Source organism: Hyaena hyaena, unplaced genomic scaffold, assembly GCF_003009895.1.
Source record: "Hyaena hyaena isolate Hyena2069 unplaced genomic scaffold, ASM300989v1 scaffold_692, whole genome shotgun sequence".
Taxonomy (NCBI): Eukaryota; Metazoa; Chordata; class Mammalia; order Carnivora; family Hyaenidae; genus Hyaena; species Hyaena hyaena.
In genome coordinates this window covers 612,585-636,518 of record NW_024081325.1, presented here as the reverse complement: position 1 = coordinate 636,518, position 23,934 = coordinate 612,585, and the positions used below count along the sequence as shown (strand labels likewise).

The 23,934-nt window shown below is 34.5% G+C and overlaps 1 protein-coding gene across 3 annotated transcripts in view; it reads left to right on the top strand.

The window, feature by feature from the left end:
• The window catches only part of KCNT2 (potassium sodium-activated channel subfamily T member 2), a 355,813-nt gene that overhangs the window by 273,613 nt on the left and 58,266 nt on the right, over nucleotides 1-23,934 (top strand). For 2 of the 3 annotated variants that reach the window (XM_039217452.1, XM_039217450.1), the window contains 2 exons: nucleotides 3,928-4,062; nucleotides 12,542-12,653. In XM_039217452.1, coding sequence (XP_039073383.1) covers nucleotides 3,928-4,062; nucleotides 12,542-12,653 — 247 coding nt within the window. Of the gene's footprint in view, nucleotides 1-394; nucleotides 467-3,927; nucleotides 4,063-12,541; nucleotides 12,654-23,934 lie in introns of all 3 variants that reach the window. The other variant, XM_039217449.1, reaches the window with a different exon arrangement.

The following is a 23,934-nucleotide window of genomic DNA, read 5'->3' as shown; positions in this document are numbered from 1 at the left end:
AATTCTCTATGCTTTGGGCTATCCAAGAAAAAAATCATTAATTTCTCATTTTACAATTCCTCTTCTGCATGAATAATTTTTAAACTCATTGATAAGACTTTTTAGTCATAATAAGAATATCAATGCAGTATTTTTGTAGACTAATGCCATAATGTTTCTGATTTAGAAAGCAGAAATACAACTTGTTTTTATAATATAATAGTACATTGTATTATTCATAACTAGTACAAATGATATTTTCTAATTAATGGTAAGAAAAAAAGGCACTTCAAATTAATCATGTCAACAGTGTTTAGTTTTGGAAATGCAAACTAAGTCAACTTACTTCCTTTCCCTAGAAGCGCTGCCACTGTTGTGACATTGTGTTTCATTTTGTAACCCATCTGCTACTTAGGCCAGATATGCATTTTCTGGATGCAATCTGTTGGTTTCCAATGGTTTACTACATGGTGGGCTCTATTGACAAGTAGGTGACAAAATCTTTGGCACACTAACTAGTGTGGTGTCCTGTGGTTTGTCGTGTGCTGTTCCCCCGTGTTGCATGATGAGTGTAATTTGCCATTTCAGTATTGCAAATATGGTATATTTTGCATGCAAAGCTTATGTTCTCCTGTTATACATCTTGTATTCAAACTTCCTAAGCAGTAATCTGTTGTTGAATTAAAACAAATCTTGCTGCATGAGAATTTTGTCACTTTTACTTAGTTTCTAAAGCTATGTTAATTTTGTGCTGTCTGTAGCAATAATGTTATTACGAAGGGCCAAGGGATAGAAAAAACCTAAAGATTCAGTGTTGTGATGCACTGATATCATTGTGATAACTTCTGGAAACCTTCAAATAATTTAGAGATGCTCGTTTGAAGCCAGATTTATAAACTGGAGCATTTCATAAGAGTTTACTTTATTCTAATAACATCTATCAGTCTATGTATTCTAAAAATTTAATTAAGAAGTTAAATGTGTGAAATATGTTAGTATTAAAATACAAATTCTTTTATATGCATGAACATATTATAAGATATTGGAACTAAAGATCATAAAACTAATATGCATATAAAATGTGTTAACTATCCATCAAAAAAAAATGTATACCAGAACCATCAAAACAAAAGTCTAAAAGTTATCAATTAAGAACTTTCATGCTTACGTTTTGTCCTGTAAGTATTGAAAAAAAACAAGTCTTATAACTTTGGAAGTGTTTATTGGCTGTTGAACATATTAAAGACCAAACTGACTAACTTATATTTAGCCTCTAGTCTACATTAATATAATTTACATGATCCGTTATCTTAATACTAACCAACTAAGATGTAGTTAGATGAACTGAAATTACTATTTAAATCCATGAATGTGAAATCAACCTATATTTTATCATTAGTAAAATGAAATGATAACATTCTATTAAAATTCATTAGAAACACAGAATATTTAAAGGATGAATAAACCTCCCACCTGTTTTTGCTGCTGTAAACTATGAAATGAATTCTTCCCCTATAAACGTGTTTATGTTGAGACAAAGAAGAACTGAAAAGGTCAAATTCCTATGAATGGAGAAAAAAACAGGATTGGCCACACACTGATAATTATTGAAGCTGAGTTGGGTGATTGAAATGTGGAGGTTCACTGTGTTATTCTCTTTTGCTAATGTTTGAAATATTCCTTAAAAAAGCAAACACACCTTTGAATGAATTAAAACACATTTACAACACTGACATGTACTCATACATTCACACTGTAGTTCTTGAGAAGGAAGGCTTAGAGAAGTGTGCAAAGGAAGTTGTTGCCAGTTGAGATTATCTATTTTTCATCAATATTAACTTTTATCTTAGTCAGCCATCTGGTGGCTGAACTGCATAAAGCAATCGTGCTGAATAAAAAATAGGCAAGTGGCTTTGCAGATAGGGTAGAAAAATCATGATAGTTGTGGCATTATAAGAATAAATTGGTAGCTTAATAAAAAAGATAAAAAAGGAATAGAGTGTAATATTAAATGCACGTAAAAATAAATGTTTCAAAGTTAAAGCATGAAGAACAAAATGTTTCTATGTGTTTCTGAAATGCCATTCCAATTTTATGTATTTTCTATAGATTTAAAGTTCTTTTAAATCATAATTACTAAATCATTTGCCAAGGTTATATGTGCCCTACAGCAGCCAATATTTTGAGTATGGAATTAACTGATACATACAGGTATAGGTAGCTATTAGCTATTTAGCACAGATTCAATCAATTCATTGATTTATTACTGATGAAATATTCATTTTTTCTATCATAATTTGTATCTGTATATCCTTTTCCAGTCAAGCTTACCTTCTCCCACTTTATCTTTCTCTCTTTTTGCATAGATAATTATAATGGAGAGATGACTTTTTTTATTGGGTAGAAAGATTTTAAGAGGTGACTTAGAAAGTGATGTAAAATTATAATAAGGTGAATTGAAGGCATATAACTTGGACTTCATTTTTATGGCCCATAAGGGACTATATCACATTAATTTTATACCTACTTCTTTTTTAAAAAATGTATTTTAATAGATACAGGAACAATTATGAATTTCCTAGTTAAAAGGATATGCAAATAAAGTATTTCTGGGGATTTAAATCTGATCATCATATTGATTGGATATTACGGTACTGGCCCTTCTTACCATAGGAAATTTATTTGGACTAACATTCTGCTTCCATACAGAATCTTAGCCATAAGATCTTTGCCACAGAGCATTGTTCCTGAGTTAAGCAAAATATTTTTTTCTGAACTACTCCTGGGGATCTTGGACTCAGAGCTTTGGTAATACTCTCTCACCTCATAACAATAAGAAATCCCACCTCCTTCCTTATCATAAGAAGAAAATAGTTCCCTCTAACTGATGTGGATAGTTTCACCAATCACGCACTTGGAAAAGTTCCTCAGGGAACTGACCTTTCAATTGAAGAATTTAAAAGGAACTACTGTTCTGTAAGGTCTACATTTCTTATTTTAAATCAGAACATGTAGAAACCAATTAGCCCAATTTCATCTCTGTCTTCAATCAACTTTGTACCAAGAGCATTCTTATACTCATTCAAGTTTAGTCTCCTTTATCTAATTCAGTCCTATTTTACTAGTTTGTAAGAAGCAGAGGCAGTGAGATAATGGTTTCCTTGTTTCAACTTTAATGGTACATTTTCTTTTAATTCGTTGGGAAACTGCTAGTTTTTATCAGTGATACGGGAGAAAACTGACTATTATGAGTCACAGAAACTTGTATTCTATTTTTTTTTTTTTATTTTTTTTTTCAGAAACTTGTATTCTAGTTTAGCAATTAGTTCATGCAACTAAAGAAATTAAGTTATTTAATCAGTTGCTCAAAAACTAAATGGTAAATGGTGAGTTTTAATACAGCTGATATTTATTTTTTATGTTTGTGGCTATGTAGAACCAATCATTAACACATAGCTGTCACAAAGAAATAATCCACATTTGAGAATATTCAGTTTAATATTTCTTTGTTGGGCTAGACCATCAAAGGTAATATAAGTATTCATCTGTACTTTTACCAAAAGTACTGTAGGGATTAAAAAGATTTAAATGTCATGTCTTTGAAATAGTGTGCTAACCATAAAAACAGTTCTAATATGCTTTAGTTCTATTTGATTGCAAAATAGATGTTTTCCATGATTTAGTTATATAATTAATATTATTTAAAAATTTTCTTAAAGCATAGTGCTTTGAAACAGTTCAGATATAATGAAACATAAACAGCTCAAAAATACAAATTATTTCATATCAGTAGGGAATGTATTATAATCCTCATTAACATCTACCAGGGCAAACTCTGTGAAAGCCATCTATGAGGGTAACCTGTACACGTGTAGTGGGTAAGCAAGCTCTGATCTTAGAACTGTGATTTATTGAAAGTCCATTTTTCTCTGTTGATTTTTATCAAAGCCTAGATGATTTACTCAGGTGTGGAGTGACTTTCGCTGCCAACATGGTGGTTGTGGACAAAGAGAGCACCATGAGTGCCGAGGAAGACTACATGGCAGATGCCAAAACGATTGTAAATGTGCAGACCCTTTTCAGGTAACTGTCTGAATAGCTCTGGCCTGTTTTTTATATACTGCTAACTATCTGTGAAATAGTGGACTCTGACTCTGTATATAAGAAATGAACATGAGATACTTACCCTGAAGTTGTTTATCCATTTAATTAAAAAACAAATACTTTTTAACATCAAATGTATGACTGGCACTATGTGTTTAATTTTTCAAAGAATTTTTTTAAAGTTTATTTATTTATTTTGAGAGGAGAAGATGGGACAGAAAAGAGGGAAAGAGAGAGAAGTCCCAAGCAGGCTCCACACTGTCAGTGCAAGAGCCTGGGGTGGGGCTTGAACTCACGAACTGTGAGATCATGAGATCATGACCTGAGCTAATGTCAAGAGTTGGACGCTTAACCAACTGAGCCAGCCAGGCACCTCATCGTGTGTTTAAGTTTTAATGCAGGATCATCATTCTTTTAAAAATAAATAGAATAATGAATCTGGTTTTTTCATATCATTTAATATATCAAACTCTAAATCCTGTGCTGTAGTAGTCATGTTTTGTGACAGACCGTGTATGTTCTAATTTTTGTTTTATGACCGGCAGTGGCTAAAAGTATGCATTTACAAACTGTATTACTAAGAATGAAATACTGTAAGACTGTGAACAGGCAACTTACCCATGTTAGGAGCCAAGTCATAACTCATCCAGATAGGAATTTCCATTATGGTTATCTTTGGGTAAGAGTGAAAACCAAAGACAAGTCCATGCTCTAAGCATCAAAATCACCTATAAGTGAAGATATCTATGTCACTTGAATGGTTCTTCCTGAAACCATTTTAAAACGTAAATATCTAAAAGATCATTATTTCAGTTTTATGAGTTTTGCACAAGGCCAAAGGACATGTTAGAGCTACCAAATTATGGAATTAAATAAAAACAATCTGAACTCCATCATCATTTTCCATCACTCCATCTTTATAACCTTTATATTGTAGCAAAGCACATATGGAGAGTAATTATGAATTTATAGTTTGAGTTTAGAATTCAGGAGAGGCTAGATGTGAGTCCCACTTAGGTTGATTATTTACTATATGATCTTAGGCAAATTACTTTCCTTCTCTAAACCTCAATGTCTTAATTACAAAGTTGATTTGAATATATAATGCTGTAGCACATGGCTAGTAGTTTTCAATCACTCAATTACAGTGAGTGTTTGCTACTGTAATAATAGCACTATCAATATCACTTTTATGTGACAGAGTTGAAAAGCCACAGACCTTGAAACAATATAGCAACAAGCTTCGTTTGGCACCTCTATCCCAGAGACACTATTTTGTCTAATACCCTCAGTCTTAACAGTCTTTTGTCTCCACTGGAACCTACTGTCCATTGGTTCTGTTATTTTTTCACTGTCCTTAGTTACCTGAGGGCTTTTCTTCCTTGATTACCAGATTAAGTTCCAATCTCAATCATTATAGTCACTCCTGTGCTGAAACCATAAACAGATAATCATTGATTCTCTACTGTGGACTGACACCCATCTTAACTCTTTCCTTGTCTCTCTCCCTTCTCCCACTCTCAGTTTTCTGTCCTTTGGTTTCTCTGCGCATTATCTTGCACAAACTTCCTTTGAGACAGATGACAAAATTCCAGAGGTAGGATCCAGTTATCTTCGTAACTGGGCAACAGGCAATCAGAAATCCAGTCACAGTGGCTGGATACCAGGCTATACCGGATTAAAGCTTAAACTAAGAGACCACTGAGTATGTGTGAGTGAATAGTGTTAAAAATGACTAAAGACTAGTTAAGTGATACAAACAGACTTTATTTAACATTTCACAAAGTGGGCAGTCTCCACTCTTAAAGGTCTAAACAACTACAAAATGGGGTGTGAGGCAGGAAGCTTTAATGGGATAAAGAGTAAGGTACAGGAAAGGGAAAAACAGAAAATGAATAAGGAACAAAGAACAAAGAAATTAGTAGAGAGCCCAGAGTTGGACTACCATTTTGGGACTGGCTGACTAGATACACTGTGTTTCTGGTCAAGTGGAATATTTACAGGTGTCAAGTGACAGAACTAAAACAATTTAATAATGAGTTTGATATTTTTTTTTAAATATTTATTTCAAGAGAGAGGGGAGAGGCAGGGCTGAGAGAGAAAAAGAGAGGGAATCTCAAGCAGGCTTTGTGCTGTCAGTGCAGAGCACGGCATGGGGTTTGATTCCATGAACGATGAGATCATGACCTGAGCCGAAATCAAGAACCAAACACCTAAGCAACTGAGCCACCCAGACATCCCAAGTTTGATATTTTTTAATCAGTGGAAAGTAGCCTGTGAAATTGGGGGGTGGGTACTGTGCCTCACAAGCAGTGAGACACTTTTCCGGAGAGATTTTGGGCAAGAGCAAGTTGTATAGAATGTTAGAAGAGGCAAGATGGAAACGGGGCATGATTGGCTAGGAGGTCAGGCGTTTCATGGTATGGCTAGTAGTAGATCCTGTTTTCCAGCCTTAACTGAGCTAGCTAAAGCGGAGTTGGAGGATTGGGATTGGTGTATATTAGGTTAGATATTCACCATGAGTACAGACTGATTTAAGTTTAGATTTGTGACATGGGCCAGGCTGCTGGGACAGCTTCTGTTTTGTGGGTCCCAATATACAAATTAGCTTTATCACAGAGACAGAAAAGTTATTGAAGTATTAGTTTGCTGGCATGGCAATCCCTCAGGAAAAGCTCCATCTCAGTCTTAGAAATTTTTTTCACTAATAATCTTACAAAAATATCTCAGCCAATCCTTAAATCTTTATGAATATCATTAATTTCCTCAAATAAGAGCTGAATTTTATTCTGCTGGGTAGCTGTAGTTGTATATAGTAGGCGAATTAAGATTACCTCATGCTGTTGCTCTGTATGGGGCAATGCTACATTTTATTAGCATTAGTTTGTAAATGACTGTGTAGCTAATAGCTTGTAAATGCCATTTTACCTTGATTATTTTGACATTCCATTTTGACACAGGGCATTTTGACCTTTACATTTTCAGCTTTTAAAACTACTAAGGAATATATTAAAGAAATCTTCAATCTGTGCTTGTATTAGAGCCCAGGAGATAAGAATAAGATGGAATTCAAATATGAAATGAAAAGTAACAGTGCTCTAATTCACAAGTTATTAATAAAAACTCGTATGACCTGTTTTGCCAGATTGGAATAGGGTTAAAGTTGTTTTTCAGAAGCTGAAAATTGACCACTTGAGCCCCTACCTGCCCAGTTTACTAAGGTACATACACAGTTTCATTTGACAGCCTTCTCTCTCCTTTCTCCAGATTGTCCAAGGACCTTCAGAGGTACTCAGTCCCAAAATACCAAAGGAAAAATAAGAGAAACTCATTAATTCACTAGCAGTATAGTTGGAGGCATCGGGAGAATTCCTTTTCATCTGGAATTGCATTTATAACTTAAACATAGTTTTGTAATTGAAAACTGGATTACACAATTCAATGTGTCTCTATGCAGTATGGCAATTGTATATTTGCTGGTTTGGCCCCTGCATGTTTCTTCCAGAGAACCCACCCAGGAAGTGTTTTATTTTCCATATCCAGAGTCTAGAGCATGACCTACAAAGTTTTAACACTCAAATATTTGATAAACATTCCTTAAGTTTGTTCTGAGATGGCTGGGACAGGAGGAGCCTCCAGCCTCAGCCAAGCTTTGTCACCAGAACAACCTAAGCAGACCCTGTATTGATCACTTGCCCAGATTTGTCCCTTCATTCATGATGAGTTTACCTTTGTGGGTTCAGAGTAGCCCTTTATAGCAAGCAGCAAACTTCTTCAGGGACAATCTATTCCAGGTGTTCTAGATTCTCTAGGTAAGAGAGTATCTCTAGTACTTTACTCAGAAGAGACTCCTTGAATCCTAAGCAATTGGCCCATCAACCCTAGAGACCATTTCCACGTACCAAAAACTATAGGAGATAAAGTCTTTTCAAGTCAGATATGGTTAAACCTTTTCCTCTCCTGTGCCTAAGGACCTTAGTTTACACATCTAAGAGAAAACACTCATGAGTCATTCTAGAAAGATTTGCTAAATGAGTGTCTGATTTCCAAATTGAAAGAAAAGCAGGTCGTCACTTTAAAATTTAAGTTTCTCTTGCTAAGGTGTTACCTCACAAGCACTTGGTATATTGAAAATATTGCCTCTTTTCACAGTTTTATGAACAAGTGTTAATATCTAAACTAAATTTAAAGAAGCATGCCAAAGTGTGCCTTGAATTAAAAAAACAACCACGTCAAAATGGCATGTCAGACTATCAAAATGTTCTGCTTTGAGAATGTTTGCCATATCAATGGCATCTATCACTATTCTCATTTAACTGAGGGCAAAAAAAATATTGAAAGCAACTTACTAGCTCGTCCTATCCTATATAGGAAAAAACTGGCCGATTCAAACCAACAGCCTAAGTCTGTATATCAGGAGAAAGGGAGATGAGAAAACTTACTCAAGGAGTTGTGAAGCAAACGTTTTTCTAGAGAGCACACAGTATAGATAAACATTAGTTTAAAACAGAATGGGTACGAAAGCAAATACTTGCTAATTTTTAAAAGATGAACTCATGCATATTAAACATTTTTTAATTAATTTGAACAAAAATCAGTTCAGATTTGTCAGTGCCAGGCAGGAAATGGTTAGAAACGCTCCAGGGAGAGGAGTTAGGGACTTACAGAGGAGAGGTGGAAATAAAGCAAGGAAATTATTTGATTGGCTACAGCTTAAGTGGTTGCGTTATTTGAGAAAGCCTAGTTGGCTCTTTGTGATTGGCTGTCCTTTGGCTTTGATTTCTTACCTTGAGGCAACGTATAGGCTGAGGTGTTGATTTGCTTCAGTAACCTGCTGAAGTATAGAGCCATCTCAGTATAATGGCCTCTTTATTTAATTAATATTAGTTTTATTTGCATTGTAAAAGTCCAGGAATGATTTAGTTCAGAAGTCCCTTAGGCTGATTTTGTTTTAATATGAAGATATTTTTGCTTTTGCGTTTTTTTCCCTAAAATGTAGCTGATCAAACTGGTAAGATAGTCAGTGCTCTGGCAATGGGAACATTCAATCAAGTCATGGATCTGTGTCTGCAAGAATCAGAAAAATTCCTGCATTAACCCCTAGTAGGTCAAGAGGACATCTATAAACACCTGCAGTTGTGATTTATTCATGGTATTATTGAGCATCCAGTAAGTTTGGGGACTATACAGAATGCTATGGCTGCAGCACTTGCCTAAGGCAGACGTATGATTAAGTAGTGATAGTCTAAGCAGTGAACATATTAAACAAGAAATTCAACTGTAGAATTATAAGTGTAGCAACTACTGAAAAGAGTAGAATGTTATACAGGTGCAGACAATAAGAATGTATGATCTAGTCAAGTGGATCAAGGAACACCTACCTCCCTGAAGAATTGACTGTTGTTTACTCGATAGACTAAGCAGATAAGGAGAGAATTAGAACATTCCACAAGGGGGCAGCATATCCAAAGGCTCTTGGGTACTGAGGCTGGCTTATTCAAGGACCTGGAGCAGAGCAAGTGGAAAACTGACAACATGAGGCTGAAGTCAGAAAAAGAACCAGAATATTCATGGCTTTGTAGAGCATGGTAACAAGTTGATCTTAATGATAAAAAAAAAAAAAAAAACAGGAAGGAAATCATTGAAGGATAGAGTTTAAAAAGACTATTTTAGCCAGGATGTGAAGAGTGCTTTGAGGGAAAAGTACTAGTGGGGGAGAGCTATCCAGTTAGACTTGAATCCCCAGGATGCTAAAAGCATAAATGGCAAGTTAGAAAATAAAAATAAAAAAAGGAATATTGTCTTTAGCTTGGCACAAGATATCCAAAATGGTTATTGGCACAGTAATCATACTTATTGAAGAAATGCCATACCTATGACCGTGCGAAATGACATAATTGAAAATAGTGATAATGAATATGTATAAATCCAAGAATGAATCATTTATATAGTGCTGAAATATTTTTATTATTTTGATTGGTTTACATAGATAAAAATTTTAAATACAGAGATATCTGATATCTCAGACTTAAAGTGTTTAAAAAGTATTTGTAAAAGATTAAAATATATTCACATTTATTTTAGTCTTGAGAGTCAATTGTAATCTAAAACTAGTGTTTTACATATCAAAGTGTATCTGTCTACCTATATATTAATATATATGCTTGTTATTCAGAAACATCATTCCTAGCCACCACAACAAATCGAAATTTTAGTGTAGCACACTAGCTCAGTTTTAAAATTAAAATATTGTGAACATTTTCCAGATTTTTTATGTCCTTATGTTTGTTTTTCTTGAATATATAATTGCAGTTATTCTCAGAATTCTCCCATTGATCCGTGAAGTAGAGTATATGGTGTGTTTTTTATCTTTATATTAGTTAGCATAACTGGGCATGTCTGTCTAAAGTATTGTTTGAATAAATTAATTCAAGCAGAGAACTATTCCATAAGATTTTCCACATTTCCACAGAGGTACTTACATCAATAAATTAGAACATAAATTGTGAAAAAGTTTTAAATAGAAAAAACTATATTATTTTTCTTGTTTATAATGTTTATTATTTTTGAGAGAGATAGAGATCATGAGTGGGGAGGGACAGAGAAAAAGGAGGACACAGAATCCCTTGCAGGCTCCAGGCTCTGAGCTGTCAGCACTGCTTGAATTCATGAACTGTGAGATCATGACCTGGGCCAAAGTTGGACACTTAAGCTACTGAGCCACCCTAACACCCCAGACCATATTATTTTTCAATTACAATATTGCTTTGTTATGATCCTAGTACCTAGGGGAATATAGATTTATTATGTCATTTTATTTCTAAAGTGTTTATATTCAAAATGTGTTTAGGTCATATTAAAGCCCAGAAATAGATTTACAGATTCATATTTTAAAGGTACATAATTAAAGCTATTACAAAACCAAATTTATAAATGTATTATAATTGAATGTAAGTAATACTTTATAGATATAAAAGGCAATGCAATAAAACTTTTCATTATTTAAGTATTATTTAGTTCTAGATTTTCACTAGGTGGCAGACTTAGACAATACATTCACTTTCTCAGTTTAAAATAACATAATGGTATAGGTTCATTTGTATAGAACACAAATGACACATCATATAAACTTTTTGGTTCTATCTAATTCAGTACAAGTCACTTAAATACAATGACCAGGTCACTCAGTCATATTACCATTCACTGTTAGTCAGATCTCAAATGTATAGCTATGTATTTCTACTTGATATGTGTTAGAAAAGGATTATATCATCCAAGTAATCACAGAAGTATCCAAAGTTTGAATAATAATATGTATGAAAGATAAAAGCTATATTTCTCAGAGAAAATAAAAATTTCCCAAGAGGTGAAATAAATTTTCATTGGTTTGCAGCTATGTTTTTCTCAGAAATTACTTCTCTGCTTTTACATCTCAGCACTGTCCTGGATGCTTCTCACAAGCAGTCTCTTCACTGGTGTCTTAATGCTGCATAGTCTGTGAGATTCAGTCAGCCATATTTATCACTCTTAGGAAAATATGTACAGCCTTATAACATACACATTTTTATAGTGTCCTCTATTGGGTAGTAGAGTCTAATTTAAAGGCAAGAATTTCTCTTTATATCTCTTTTTAGGTCTTGGAGACCAGCGCTTTCCAATAACAAACACTTCATTATTATTTATTAAATTAGATATTAAACATTGCCCTTAGTTAATAAAAATAACAGTAATGAAGTTATGATCTGACAACTATTATCTTGTGTGTGTGTGTGTGTGTGTGTGTGTGTGTGTGTGTGTGTGTGTGTGTTTTGGGGGAAGGATGTGAATAGGAAGAAACCTAATGCAAAGCTATGGGTCATGTGAAAACTCTCAGGATCTTTCTACAATAACACTATCAATTGAGCCTTGGCCTCAATTCATTACAATAAAATGTTATTTGAGTTAAAATGTTTTCTTTTCTCAGGAATTCATTGTAGCAAGATTTGACATTTAAAATCGCATACTATGAGAATAGGGAATATTAGACGATCAAAGAACTCACATTATGGACAATAAACTCATCATATGGAATCTTTGTCTATTGTCATATTCATCTTATAAATTTCTATTTTGATATTATCCACAGAGTTACTTGTAATTTCTTAAATTAGCTTCATGAGCTTCTCTTCTATGTCATTTCATAACTGTAGAGAAAATGTCTAATAAAAGGCCAACTTACTAATTTTAATTTTCTTATAGTGCTAAAATGTTGGTTAAAATATTTTTTGGGAAATAGCATTTCATTTTTCTTGCATTATAAAGACAGTTTATGTGGCAATGCCTGCTGTTGTAATTGCATGTAGTTTTATGCCTAAGGCTAGGAATCACTCATTCATAAATATGTTGTTACAAAAAGTACCATATTGAATTGTTAGTGTGATGCAAATGCTTTTTTGTGTGTGTGTGTTTTTAAATGTAGGTTGTTTTCCAGTCTCAGTATTATCACAGAGCTTACTCACCCAGCCAACATGAGATTCATGCAATTCAGAGCCAAAGACTGTTACTCTCTTGCTCTTTCAAAACTGGAAAAGGTAAGACTTCATATTAAGGAGGTTGCATTTAACTATTTTTCTTGAAAGAGTAACTCTGAAATTCATACGTGTGTGTGTGTGTGTGTGTGTATATATATATATATAAATGCCATGGGATAGTAAAAATAAAAATGCTGTTGTGAATTCTTGTTTTGGAACTAAGATCTTAATTTATAATTTTTATTGTGAGTTGATGGATTTGAATCATTTGTATCACAAGTGAACATGGTGAAGATATCTTGTTCTCCTATCATTTATTATACTTTGAAAGCATGATTTAAGAAAGAGTTAAATACAACAAGAATGGATATACTCGCTTATAACATTAGTTATATTGATAATATCATGAGTGCTATGTCAAGAAATCTACGTTTTATAGAAGGCTTTGCAACTTAAAATAACCCTTAAGGCCTTAGAAAAGGCTTTCTTGAAAGTTAGCTTCCCCAATGTCACCAACACAATCTGAGACAAAGCTGAGTTTATTGCTTACTTAGATAAGGGAGACTGTCACCTCAGGAGAGCTTTGACAGTGCTTAGGAACTGGATCAAAATTTATTGGGTATTGGAAGTCTTATATAATGAGGGTCTTTCAAAGTGGGCGTTTGATTAGGATTCCAAACGGATCAGGGTAATGTGAATGGACAAAGTAGGATTACAAAGTCATGTTATATGGACAGAAAGACATCGTTTCCATTCTTTTTTTTAAAACATGTATTCATTTTTGAGAGATGGGGAGAGACCGAGCATGAGCAGAGGAGGGGCAGAGAGAGAGGGAGACACAGAATACAAAGCAGGCTCCAGGCTCTGAGCTGCCAGCACAGAGCCCAATGTGGGGCTCGAACCCACAAACCATGAGATCATGACCCGAGCTGAAGTCAGATGCCCAACCGACTGAGCCACCCAGCCACCCCGATATGGTTTCCATTCTTAGTGTCTAGATTGAGAATCAGGATAAACGGTTTTTGCGTGAAGCATTGATTTGATATTAGTAATACTGGGAGAATTTCATATAAGAGAAAACAATATGATTCAATCTTATACATGTGAAAAGGTGTTAAATCTATTCCATCTTCATTGTTTATAACAATATAAGAGATACAGAAAATGATACCTTATATTTGTTGTTGTTGTTTGGTTAGTTCATTTTCTCACTTCATTTTGTTTTGATTACATAGTCCTATTTCCTAGGAAATATATTGCTGAGTAAGGCCATTTCTGAACTCTGGTTTGTTGATATCCATCTTCAGAGCTGGTCACATACATTCTGTTAGTCGAAACTTTCCAACTGTCTTTGTTGTCATAGTGAAGTTGCCATTAGGCACTGCCTTCAGAAGAGGAAACTGAGTTTAAGCCAGGTAAAATACGTTTTCCAAGATTACATAGCTGTCAAGTCAGTGCTGAGAATCTTAAAGACAGTAACATTCAGGACAGAAGGCTTCCATTATGCAATCTGCTTTAACAACACAGAAAGGGTGGTGGCAGGCAGAGTTAATTCGCCTAGCATCCACAGGCAAACCCAGTGATCAGGAATCCAGCTGGAATCAGTGCTGGCAGGGTGTCTGATGGTCTCCTTCATGACAATGTGAGGGAAGCTCACCTAATGATGAAGAATACAAGCTCTGGAGTCAGATTGGTCCATTTCTCTTTACTTTCTAGGAATGGAAACTGGCTAAATAAATTATTTACACCTTGATGGCTTTGGGATTTTTCTCTGGAAATAATGGTAATAGCCAAATAATAGGAGCGCTGCACAATTACACCACATGATCTATCCAAAACATTTAGTCCAGTTTTGGCATATAATCAGTACCCAAATAAATGGTACCAAAAACATAATTATAAAATATTGCGGATGTCACTAATAAATATTCCATTCTGTGTATTCAATTTTATGCCTAATAGATGGTTCAAGGTCATAATTGTGGAAGATGTTTTCAGTAGTGTTGACTGTGTGTCTGTATTATTGCGTGTGTATTGCATCAGGGAAAAAGAAGAAAAAATGAGATTTTTATTTTTGTTGAGGAATTAATTTAAAGTCTTCTGCCAGTCTAGAAATCCTCTTCACAAATGTAGGAAAGCTTTACTTGAATAAGCATTAAATCAGACTGTGAAATATATCTCAAGCAATTCACTAAGGAGACTGCAGAAATGGAAAGGCATCTCACACTTTTATATAGCCAGGCAAATAAAATAATTTGCATACATGCTAATGTCATGATAGAAAGGAAAAATAAAACTTCTTGTATTTCTGCAACAAGTAAAAGCTACGACTTTGAGGCAGGCACCTAGGCTGACTCTCAAGGAGAGAGAGCGACAGGATGCTCTATGTTCACATTTCAGAAAGATCTTTCTAAAGCTCCAAGAAAGACTTCACTGAGATAAAAATTCTGGCCAGAAATTATTCAGGTTTTCAAAAGGTTTGCATCCCTCTCAAATAGACAGAAGGAACTTACAATTGCAAGTTTTCTAAAAGAAATGCTTTAGCAAAAAGAACGGGAAGGAATGAGTTTTCTGTGTCTTTTGGCATCAGGGGAATTCATTTATTTTTTAGGGTTGTATTTGCCCATACATATTCTAAGTATTTCCCAAAAAGAATAATGGAATTCGGTACATTCCCTAATTATTTAGAAGTAGAGGGACCAGGGGATTTGGAATTCAAACCAATTAGTTTGGAGGTTATAAAATCAGAGAAGATTTTTTTTTTTCAATTCAGTTATTACCACTTTATCCACTGAAATAGGGATTTTGTCATATAGAAACTTTTTAGACTTTTTTGCTGTTTTGACTTAAATTGTGTTCCTCCCCCTGAAAAAAAACACGTGTTGGAGTCCTAATCTCTAGTATCTCTGCATGTGATCTTATTTGAAGATAAGGTTTTTATAGGGGCAACTGAATTAAAGACCAGATGGGTCCTAATCTAATACAATTGGCATCCTTATAAAAATTGTAAATTTGGATACAGAAACAGAAACACAAAAGGGAAGACAATGTGAAAAAAAATAGGGAGAAGACAGCCATTCACAAGCCAAGAACAGCCTTGAACAGAGCCTTCACTTATGGTCTAAGGACTGAAGCAACCGATGGTACTGACACGTTGATTCCAGACATCCAGCCTCCAGAGCTCCAAGACAATAGATTTCTGTTGTGTAGGCGGCACAGTCTGTGGTACTTTGTAATGGCAGCTCTTGTAAACTAACACATGTACCATCAATGATATGGTAACTGTTCATTTCCAATCAGTGCTTTTTATCTGATATAAATACAGTTAACTTATTATTTAAAGTAATTATCTTTCTATATTTGTCTTCTGGATGCAAGGAGATGTTTTTAAGATTAGGAAACTGACCTTTATTTCTAGTATTTGAATCACACATTCTAGAGTTATATTGGCTGAGGAATAGGTAGATTTTTATTCTTTCTAATGTAATTATGGATATCATTTTATTCTATCTATAATTAGATGCACTTACACAGATGAAACCTTCACCTTTAGAAACATAATCAAGGTTTTGAATTAGAAACAAACAACAGCTGGGCTGCTTGCCACACTTTTTTGACACTAAGTGGTTTCCATTTAAACTCAAGAAGCGCGGGAATTTGTCAGGATGCATGTGGAAGATTTGATTGCTTTGACCCTGGCTGCTTTACTTGTGTGATGATTACATTTGGGTGGTTTCCTGGTAGACTTTGCATTCTAATAGAACCTTGGTTGCTGTTGGTAATGGAAGTAATAATCTATAAGGATTCTCTGGAAGAGGCCACTCACGGAAGACTATCCAGAATAATAACTTCCATTAGGAAAAGGAGAGAACTGAGATGAGAACAAGGAAGGATTACTGGTCTGTGACAATGATGTGAATAATAGATGATTGTTGTGGACCTCTGTCTGTTCTTGTAAAAAAGAAAGTCCTTGATTATTCCTTGATTATGTTTTTTAGATTTGCTGTCCGGAGGTATTCCTTTTATTGTTTTATGTGACCTTTGTCTCACCTTAGGCTTCTTCCTAAGCTATTTTTATCCACGTCACTTTGGGAGTATATACTTCTTGCATCCTGTGTGAGTTTTGTATCCTGCTTATTGCTAATGCAAATTTGAAAAAAATCTAAAGATATTTTAAGTTTGTGAAAGCATTTTTGCCCAAGACATTTAAAGTCTAATGGTATTTCAGACTCATCTGCTAATTTCTCTCAAAAATTTGATAAACTTCTGGTATATTTACTTCCATAAATTTTTATGGCCAGACCATCTTCAAAATTCTTTCTTAAACTATAATTTTTAAGAATTTTATTTCATTGTCTCAATCCACGCATCTCCCTATCTCCTTGGAAGCTGCCTTGAGGTTATTGAGATAATAGTGTTGGGTTGGACTTTTGTGGTTCAGTGCCTTGTTTCAGTTTTCTCCTATGCTGTTGGCATTTAGAAGCACATAATTTTTAAATACTGGTAGCTCCTAATCTCCAAGGTACATGCTTATTTTTAGCCTCTACTTGAAACTAGCTCTTGCCTGAGCAACTGTCCTTGTAATGCCCAACTAAAGGCAGCAAATAACAGTATATACACACCAATGTTAAACAGGTAGAAGCTTATGGGCCAGGACTGGGAATGGCAAATAAACTTCCATCTATATGCCATTGGCTAGAACTCAATTGTGTGGCCAGACCCAACCTCAAGGGAGACTGGGAAATGTAATTCAGTCATGTGCCTAAGAAGAATTGGGCAATGGATTTTGGTGGACAATCAACATTTTCTGTCACATGCAATATATCACACTGATTTTTTTCAAATGTGTGCAATCTGTCAAGACATTTTCTGAACCTTAAGTGCTTTAGTTGGCATTTTCTCTTCATCCGATCTTTGTTTTGTTGTTGTCTACTTTTGTTCTTGAGTTGTTTTGCTTTACATTATTCTTTTTGTTTTGGATATTCTCATTACTGCCAGTATTTTCCCAGTATTACTTCCCACATTTGGACATTGGTCATGTTGGGTCATTGACACTTCCCCTAACAAAATAAGTGTAACAGGCATCAGAAACACTGTGTTGGAGTTAAGCAGAGATGGAAAATGTTACAGGTAATAAGGAAACAGAGAAGAGGAGGACAACAATATTAAAAAGAGAAATTTTGATCTCATTTCCTCTGAAGTCTCATTTCATCTCCCTTGTCTTGATGCATTTCATAAAAAAGCCTTTTATTCATCCTTATGGCACAATTTGCTTTAAAACTGCTTCCTTTAAAATTGCTTTTGAACTATCACCATTCCCCAATAATGATCATAATTACACTTGTGCAATCATATGGTAATTGCACACTGATGTAAGAGGCAAAGTAATGAAAATGTGAGTTGAATAGTGTGGTATAATAATAATATATATTTGGTCTTTGTCCCTGGATCCTCACACAGAGCTTCAAAAAGTCTTCGAATTTATGAGTGATAAGATTGTCTTTTGCTGTTCATATCTTTCATTCATACCTGATTTTATGCTAAGGAGGCAACTCATGGAGGAGATAGCTTCAGGATGAGAACCAGAAAAAAGCAACCTCATGATTAGAATATTGAATGTAGAATATAGAATTTCAATGTCTTCATCACCTTCCAAACATCCAGGGACAGAAGAGGGGCTGGACATTGGGTTTAATCACCTGGCCAATGACTTAATTAATCATGTCTACATAATGAAATTGATAAAACCTGAAAAATGAAGATTCGAGAGCTTCCTGGTAGGTCAACATATTGACGTACCAAGAAAGGAGCGTGTCCTGACTTTAGGGAGACAGAGCCCCTGTGCCTGGGATCCTTCCAGACTTGCTGTCTGTACTTTACCTTCTTATCCACCATTCACTTTCATTCTTTATAATAAAATGATAATTATTAAATATAGCATTTTCATGAGTCCTCTCAGCATTCTAGCAAATTATCAAAACTGAAGAGGCTGTAGACAGACCCAAATTTATAGCAGTCTGGACAGAAGTACAGTTTCCTTGGAGACACATGAGACTTTTGGCTGGGAATAGTTTTGTGGGACTGAGCCCTCAACCTGTGGGGTCTGAGTCAACTCTTGGTAGTGTCATAATCAAACTGAATTGTAGGACATCGAGTTGGTGTTACAGAATTGGTGTCAGACTGCAAAGAGTCATGTCTGTAAATCATATCACTTTGTAGTCAGTGATAGAGAAAAATGATAAAAATTGGAGACAGCTTCTGGGAGAAGCAAGTGGAGACTATCAGAATTATTTTTGTAATATATCCACTGTGTAAAAACAAGAAGGCAAATTTTACATATTCTTAATTTAAATTCAAGCCAATAAATATTTACTAAGCACATGTTATGAGCCAAATACCTTGCTAAATGCTAAAGGTTTCCAATAGAATAAATACATGGAAGGGAGGCATAGATATATAGGAAAAAACATAACACATGACCTTTTTTTTCTAACTACTTTTTATTCATAATCAAAGTACTAGAATGGCTGAATGGAAGTTTGGTGTTAGCTGCCTACACTGGATTTGATTCATTAGGAAAGTTTTTTATCCTGTTTTGAAGAAAATACTTACCTTTTCCCATACTGGTCCAGAAAGAATTTGAAGAGAATGTTGATATTAGTTTCTATTTCTTTTAAATGTAGAAAAGCATTACCTAATCCACTCTAGAGGAGTGATAAAATGTTATTTGTGTGGATAATTACTAATATCTTTTTAATGTTTATTTGTTTTTGAGAGAGAGAGCACAAGTGGGGTGAGGAGCAGAGAGACAGGAGAGAGTCTCAAGATGGTTCTGTACTGTCAGTGCTGGGATCGATGCAGGCCTCCATCTCATAAATCGTGAGATCATGACCTGGGCCAAAATCAAGTGTCAGATGCTTAACCAGCTGAGTCACCCAGGTGCCCCTGTGGATAATTATTTTATGTGCAAGTTTATCTATTAAGAATGTTCATAGTACTATGATTTATGATTTCATACAATATGTCTGAAGTTTCCATAGACTGAATGTGTCCCCTCCCTCCAAATTCATAGGTTGAAACCTAACCCCTGATGTGTTGATGTTAGGAAGTAGGGCTTCTGGGAGGTGAGTAGGTCGTGAGGGTGGAGCCTTTTATAAAAGGTGCGTGAAGGTGGTGCTTTTATAAAAGATACCCCAGAGAACTCTTCTATCATGTGAGGACACAGGGAGAAGATGTCTGTCTATGAACCAGAAAGTGGGCTTTCACCAGACACTAAATCTCCTGGCACCTTCATCTCGTACTTCTTAGCCTCCAACACCATGAGAAATAAATTTCTGTTGGTGATAAGCTACCCAGTCTGTGGTATTCTATGATAGCAGCCCAACGGACTAAAACAAAAGCCTTGACATTTGACCAATAAAGTTGCACAAGACACAGTCTAGGAAGTACATAGAAACTGTGATGTAAGTGGCTTCCTCTGAAATGATGCCACAAAGCAGCCATGTATGTGTGTATTGTAAATATGAAAACATGTATCAAACTCTTAAAACTATTAGAAATGAAATAGCAAGTGCAATAAAGTATTTATATAACTGACAAGTTATAAAAGTTCAATTATTAAAATTTTATAGTTGTATACAGTTAAATAATTTATGAAGATAAATAATATAGTGATTATTTATTGTTTTCAAGGAGGCCAGCAATTATTTGTCTTTTAATAAGCTTGGATATATATAGATATAAGTGTAGATATAAATATACATATGAGAGAGAAAGAGAGTGCAGAATCTATTTCATTTCTTGGTGAGTTAAAAAAAAAAAATGCCGGGGCCAGGGTGCCTGGTTGGCTGAGTCAGTTAAGCATCTAACTTCAGCTCAGGTCATGATCTCATGGTTCATGGGTTCGAGTCCCATGTCGGGCTCTGTGCTGACAGCTAGCTCAGAGCCTGGAGCCTGTTTCAAATTCTGTGTCTCCCTCTCTCTCTGACCCTTCCCTGCTCACGCTGTCTCTCTCTCTCTCTCTCTCTCAGAAATAAATAAAACATTAAAAATTTTTTTTAAATGCCGGGGAATCACAAAAAATGCCATCTAGGGTAACGATGATAACTGTTGAGTATATTTTATATTTGAAGTATTAAAATGAATATCACACTAGACAAGCAGTTTAAACCAATGTTGTCTTTTCTTATTACTTCCCCCTCTATATTAATAAGTATTTCTATCATTATTTAGTTGTTTTACTTTGTTTGGTTACAAGGCACAACTCATTTTTGAATCCAGAGTCAGAGAAGACAATACCCTTAATCAACCCTCTGTTTCAAGGCCCAAACTACAATAAGAACCCTTGACAGGCACTGACCACAGGAAGCCATCTGTAGTTATCCATACCAAACAAATATATACACGAAGGGAATAAGATTGGTAGCCAAAGAGTTAGAAAGAAATAGGTGCTTCTGAGTAATTTTTTATTTAATTTGTTTTAGAAAGAACACTTAATATGAGATTTTCCTTCTTAGTAAATTTTTAAGTGTGCAATATGTTATTGTTGACTATAGGCACAGTATTGTACAACAGATCTTTAGAGCTTATTCATTTTGCTTGATTGAAATTTTATGCCTGTAGACCATTAACTCCCCATTGCCAGATTCCCCTAGTCCCTGGTAACCACCATTTCACACTCTGATTCTATGAATTTGACTAATTTAGATACTTCATATGAGTAAGAATCCCGTAGTATCTGTCTTTCTGTGACTAGCTTATTTCACTTTGCCTAGTGTTCCTTAGGTCGATCCATGTTGCTGCATATTGCAGAATTTCCTTCTTTCTTAGGACTGGATGGTATTCTACTGCATGATTATACCACATTTTCTTTATCCATTCAACTGTTCATGGACATTTAGGTTGTTTCTATATCTTGGCATTGTGAATACTGCTGCAGTGAACATGAGTACTAATATCTCTTCATGGTCCTGATTTTAATTTTGGGGGGTTAAAAACCCAGAAATGTCATTACTGGATCATATGGTAGATCTATTTTTAATTTTTTTAAAGAACTCCCATACTGTTTTTTCATTTTGTGTGTGTGTTTTACAGTGAACATTTTTACATTCCTACCAACAGTTTACAAGGGTTCCAAGTTCTCTACATCCTCACTAGCTTTTTTTTTTTTTTATAATAGCCATCCCGTTAGGTGTGAGATGATATATCATTATCCTTTTAATTCCCCCTGATAAATAGTGATATGCATTCTTTTCATATAGCTGTTGAATTGGTAGTTCTTCTTTGGAGAAACATTCATTCAGTTCTTAAGTCATTTTTAATTGAGTTATTTGTTGTTGTTGTTTACTATTGAGTTGTAAGATTTCCTTGTATATTTTGGATATTAACCTGTTGCCAGATATGTGGCTTGCAAATATTTTCTCTGATTCTGTAGTCTGCCCTTTATTCTGATGATGGTTTCCTTTGCTGTACACAGCTTTTTTAGTTTGGTGTAGTCCCAATTGTGTATTTTTATTTTTGTTGACTGTGCATTTGGAGTCATATCCATAAAATCATTGCTAAGATCAATGTCATGAAGCTTTCACCTGTGTTTTCTTCTGAAGGTATAAACCTTTAAAACTACATAAAATTTCATGTCATACATTTAAGTCTTTAATCATTTTGAGGTGATTTTTGTGTATGCTATAAAATTAGGGTCCAATTTCACTCTTTTGCATGTTTTTCCAGAGCCATTTGTTGAAAAGACTGTCCTTTCCTTATTATGTATATATCTGGGCTTTCTGTTCTGTTCCACTTGTCTATATGTCTGTTTTTATGCCAATAGCATACTGTTTTGATAAATGTAGCTTTGTAATATATTTTGAAATTAGAAAGTATGATAGTTCCTGCTTTGCTTTGCTTTCTCAAGATTGCTTTGGTTATTTCAGAGTATTGTGATTCCATAGGAATTTTAGAATTATTTTTTTCTATTTCTGTAAAAAATGTCATGAGGATTTTTAACAGGATTTCACTGAATCTGTACATCATTTTAAGTAGTATGGATATTTAAAAAATATTAGGTCTTCTAACTTGTGAATACAGAATATGTTTTCATTTCTTAATTTCTTGCTTCTATGTTTTGTAGTTTTCAGTATATAAGTATTTGACCTCCTTAGTTAAGTTCATTGTTAAGTATTTTTTTTCTTTTTAGTGCTTTTATTAAAAGGTTGTTTTCCTAATTTCCTTTCCAGGTAAGTTTGCTGTTGGTGGGAAAAAATGCAACTGATTTATGTACGCTGATTTAGTGTCATGCAATTCTACCAGATTGTTTTTATTAGTTCTAATAGGTTATTTGTTTGTTTTTTTATGGAGTCTTTAGGACTTAGTCTTTAGTCTTTTCTATATATAAGGTATCATGTGCAAACAGATCATTTTACTTCTTTTTTGATTTGGATGCCTCTTCTTTCTTTTTCCTGCCTAAGTGCTCTGGCTAGTACTTTCAGCACTACTTTTAATAAAAGTGGCAAAAATGAATATCCTTGCCATGTTCTTGATCTTAAAGAAAAAAGTTTCAGTTTTTCACTGTTAAGTATGATGTTAACTGTGGGTTTGTTATAAATGGCTTTTATTAAATTGAAGTACACTCCTTCTATATTTAGTCTGTTGGGAGTTTTTATCACAAAAGGGTGTTGAATTTTATCAAAGGCTTTTTCTGAATCTATTGATATGATCATCAGATTTTTATTTATTCTGTGAATGTGGTATATTACATTAATTTATTTGCATATGTTGAAGTATACTTGCATCTAAGGGAAAAATCCCAGTTGATCATGGTCTATGCTATTTTTAATGTGATGTTAGATTAGGTTTGCTAGTATTATGTTGAGGATTTCTGCATCTGCACTCATCAAGGATATTGACCTGTAGTTTTCCTTTCTTGTGGTGTCTTTGTTTGTGCTGGCCTCATAAAACAAATGGGGAATATTTCCTCCTAATTGATTTTTTGGGAAAGTTTGAGACAGACTGGCTTTAATTCTTTAAATGTTTAAGATGGCAAATCCTTAGCTAGACAAGGAAAAAAAAGAGAAAACTCAAATAAAATAAAATCAAAAATTAAAGAAGAGATTACAAATGATGCTGCAGAAATGTAAAAAGATTGTAAGAGCTGCTATGAACAATTATACACCAAGAAACTAGACCTGGAAGAAGGGAATAAATTCCAAGAAACCTATGACCTAGGTTTCTAAATCATGAAAAAATACAAAGTCTTGCAAAGACTTGTAACTAGTGTGGAGATTGGATTAGTAATAAAATCCTCCCAACAAAGAAAAGCTCAGGATCATATATATATGTCTTTGGGGGA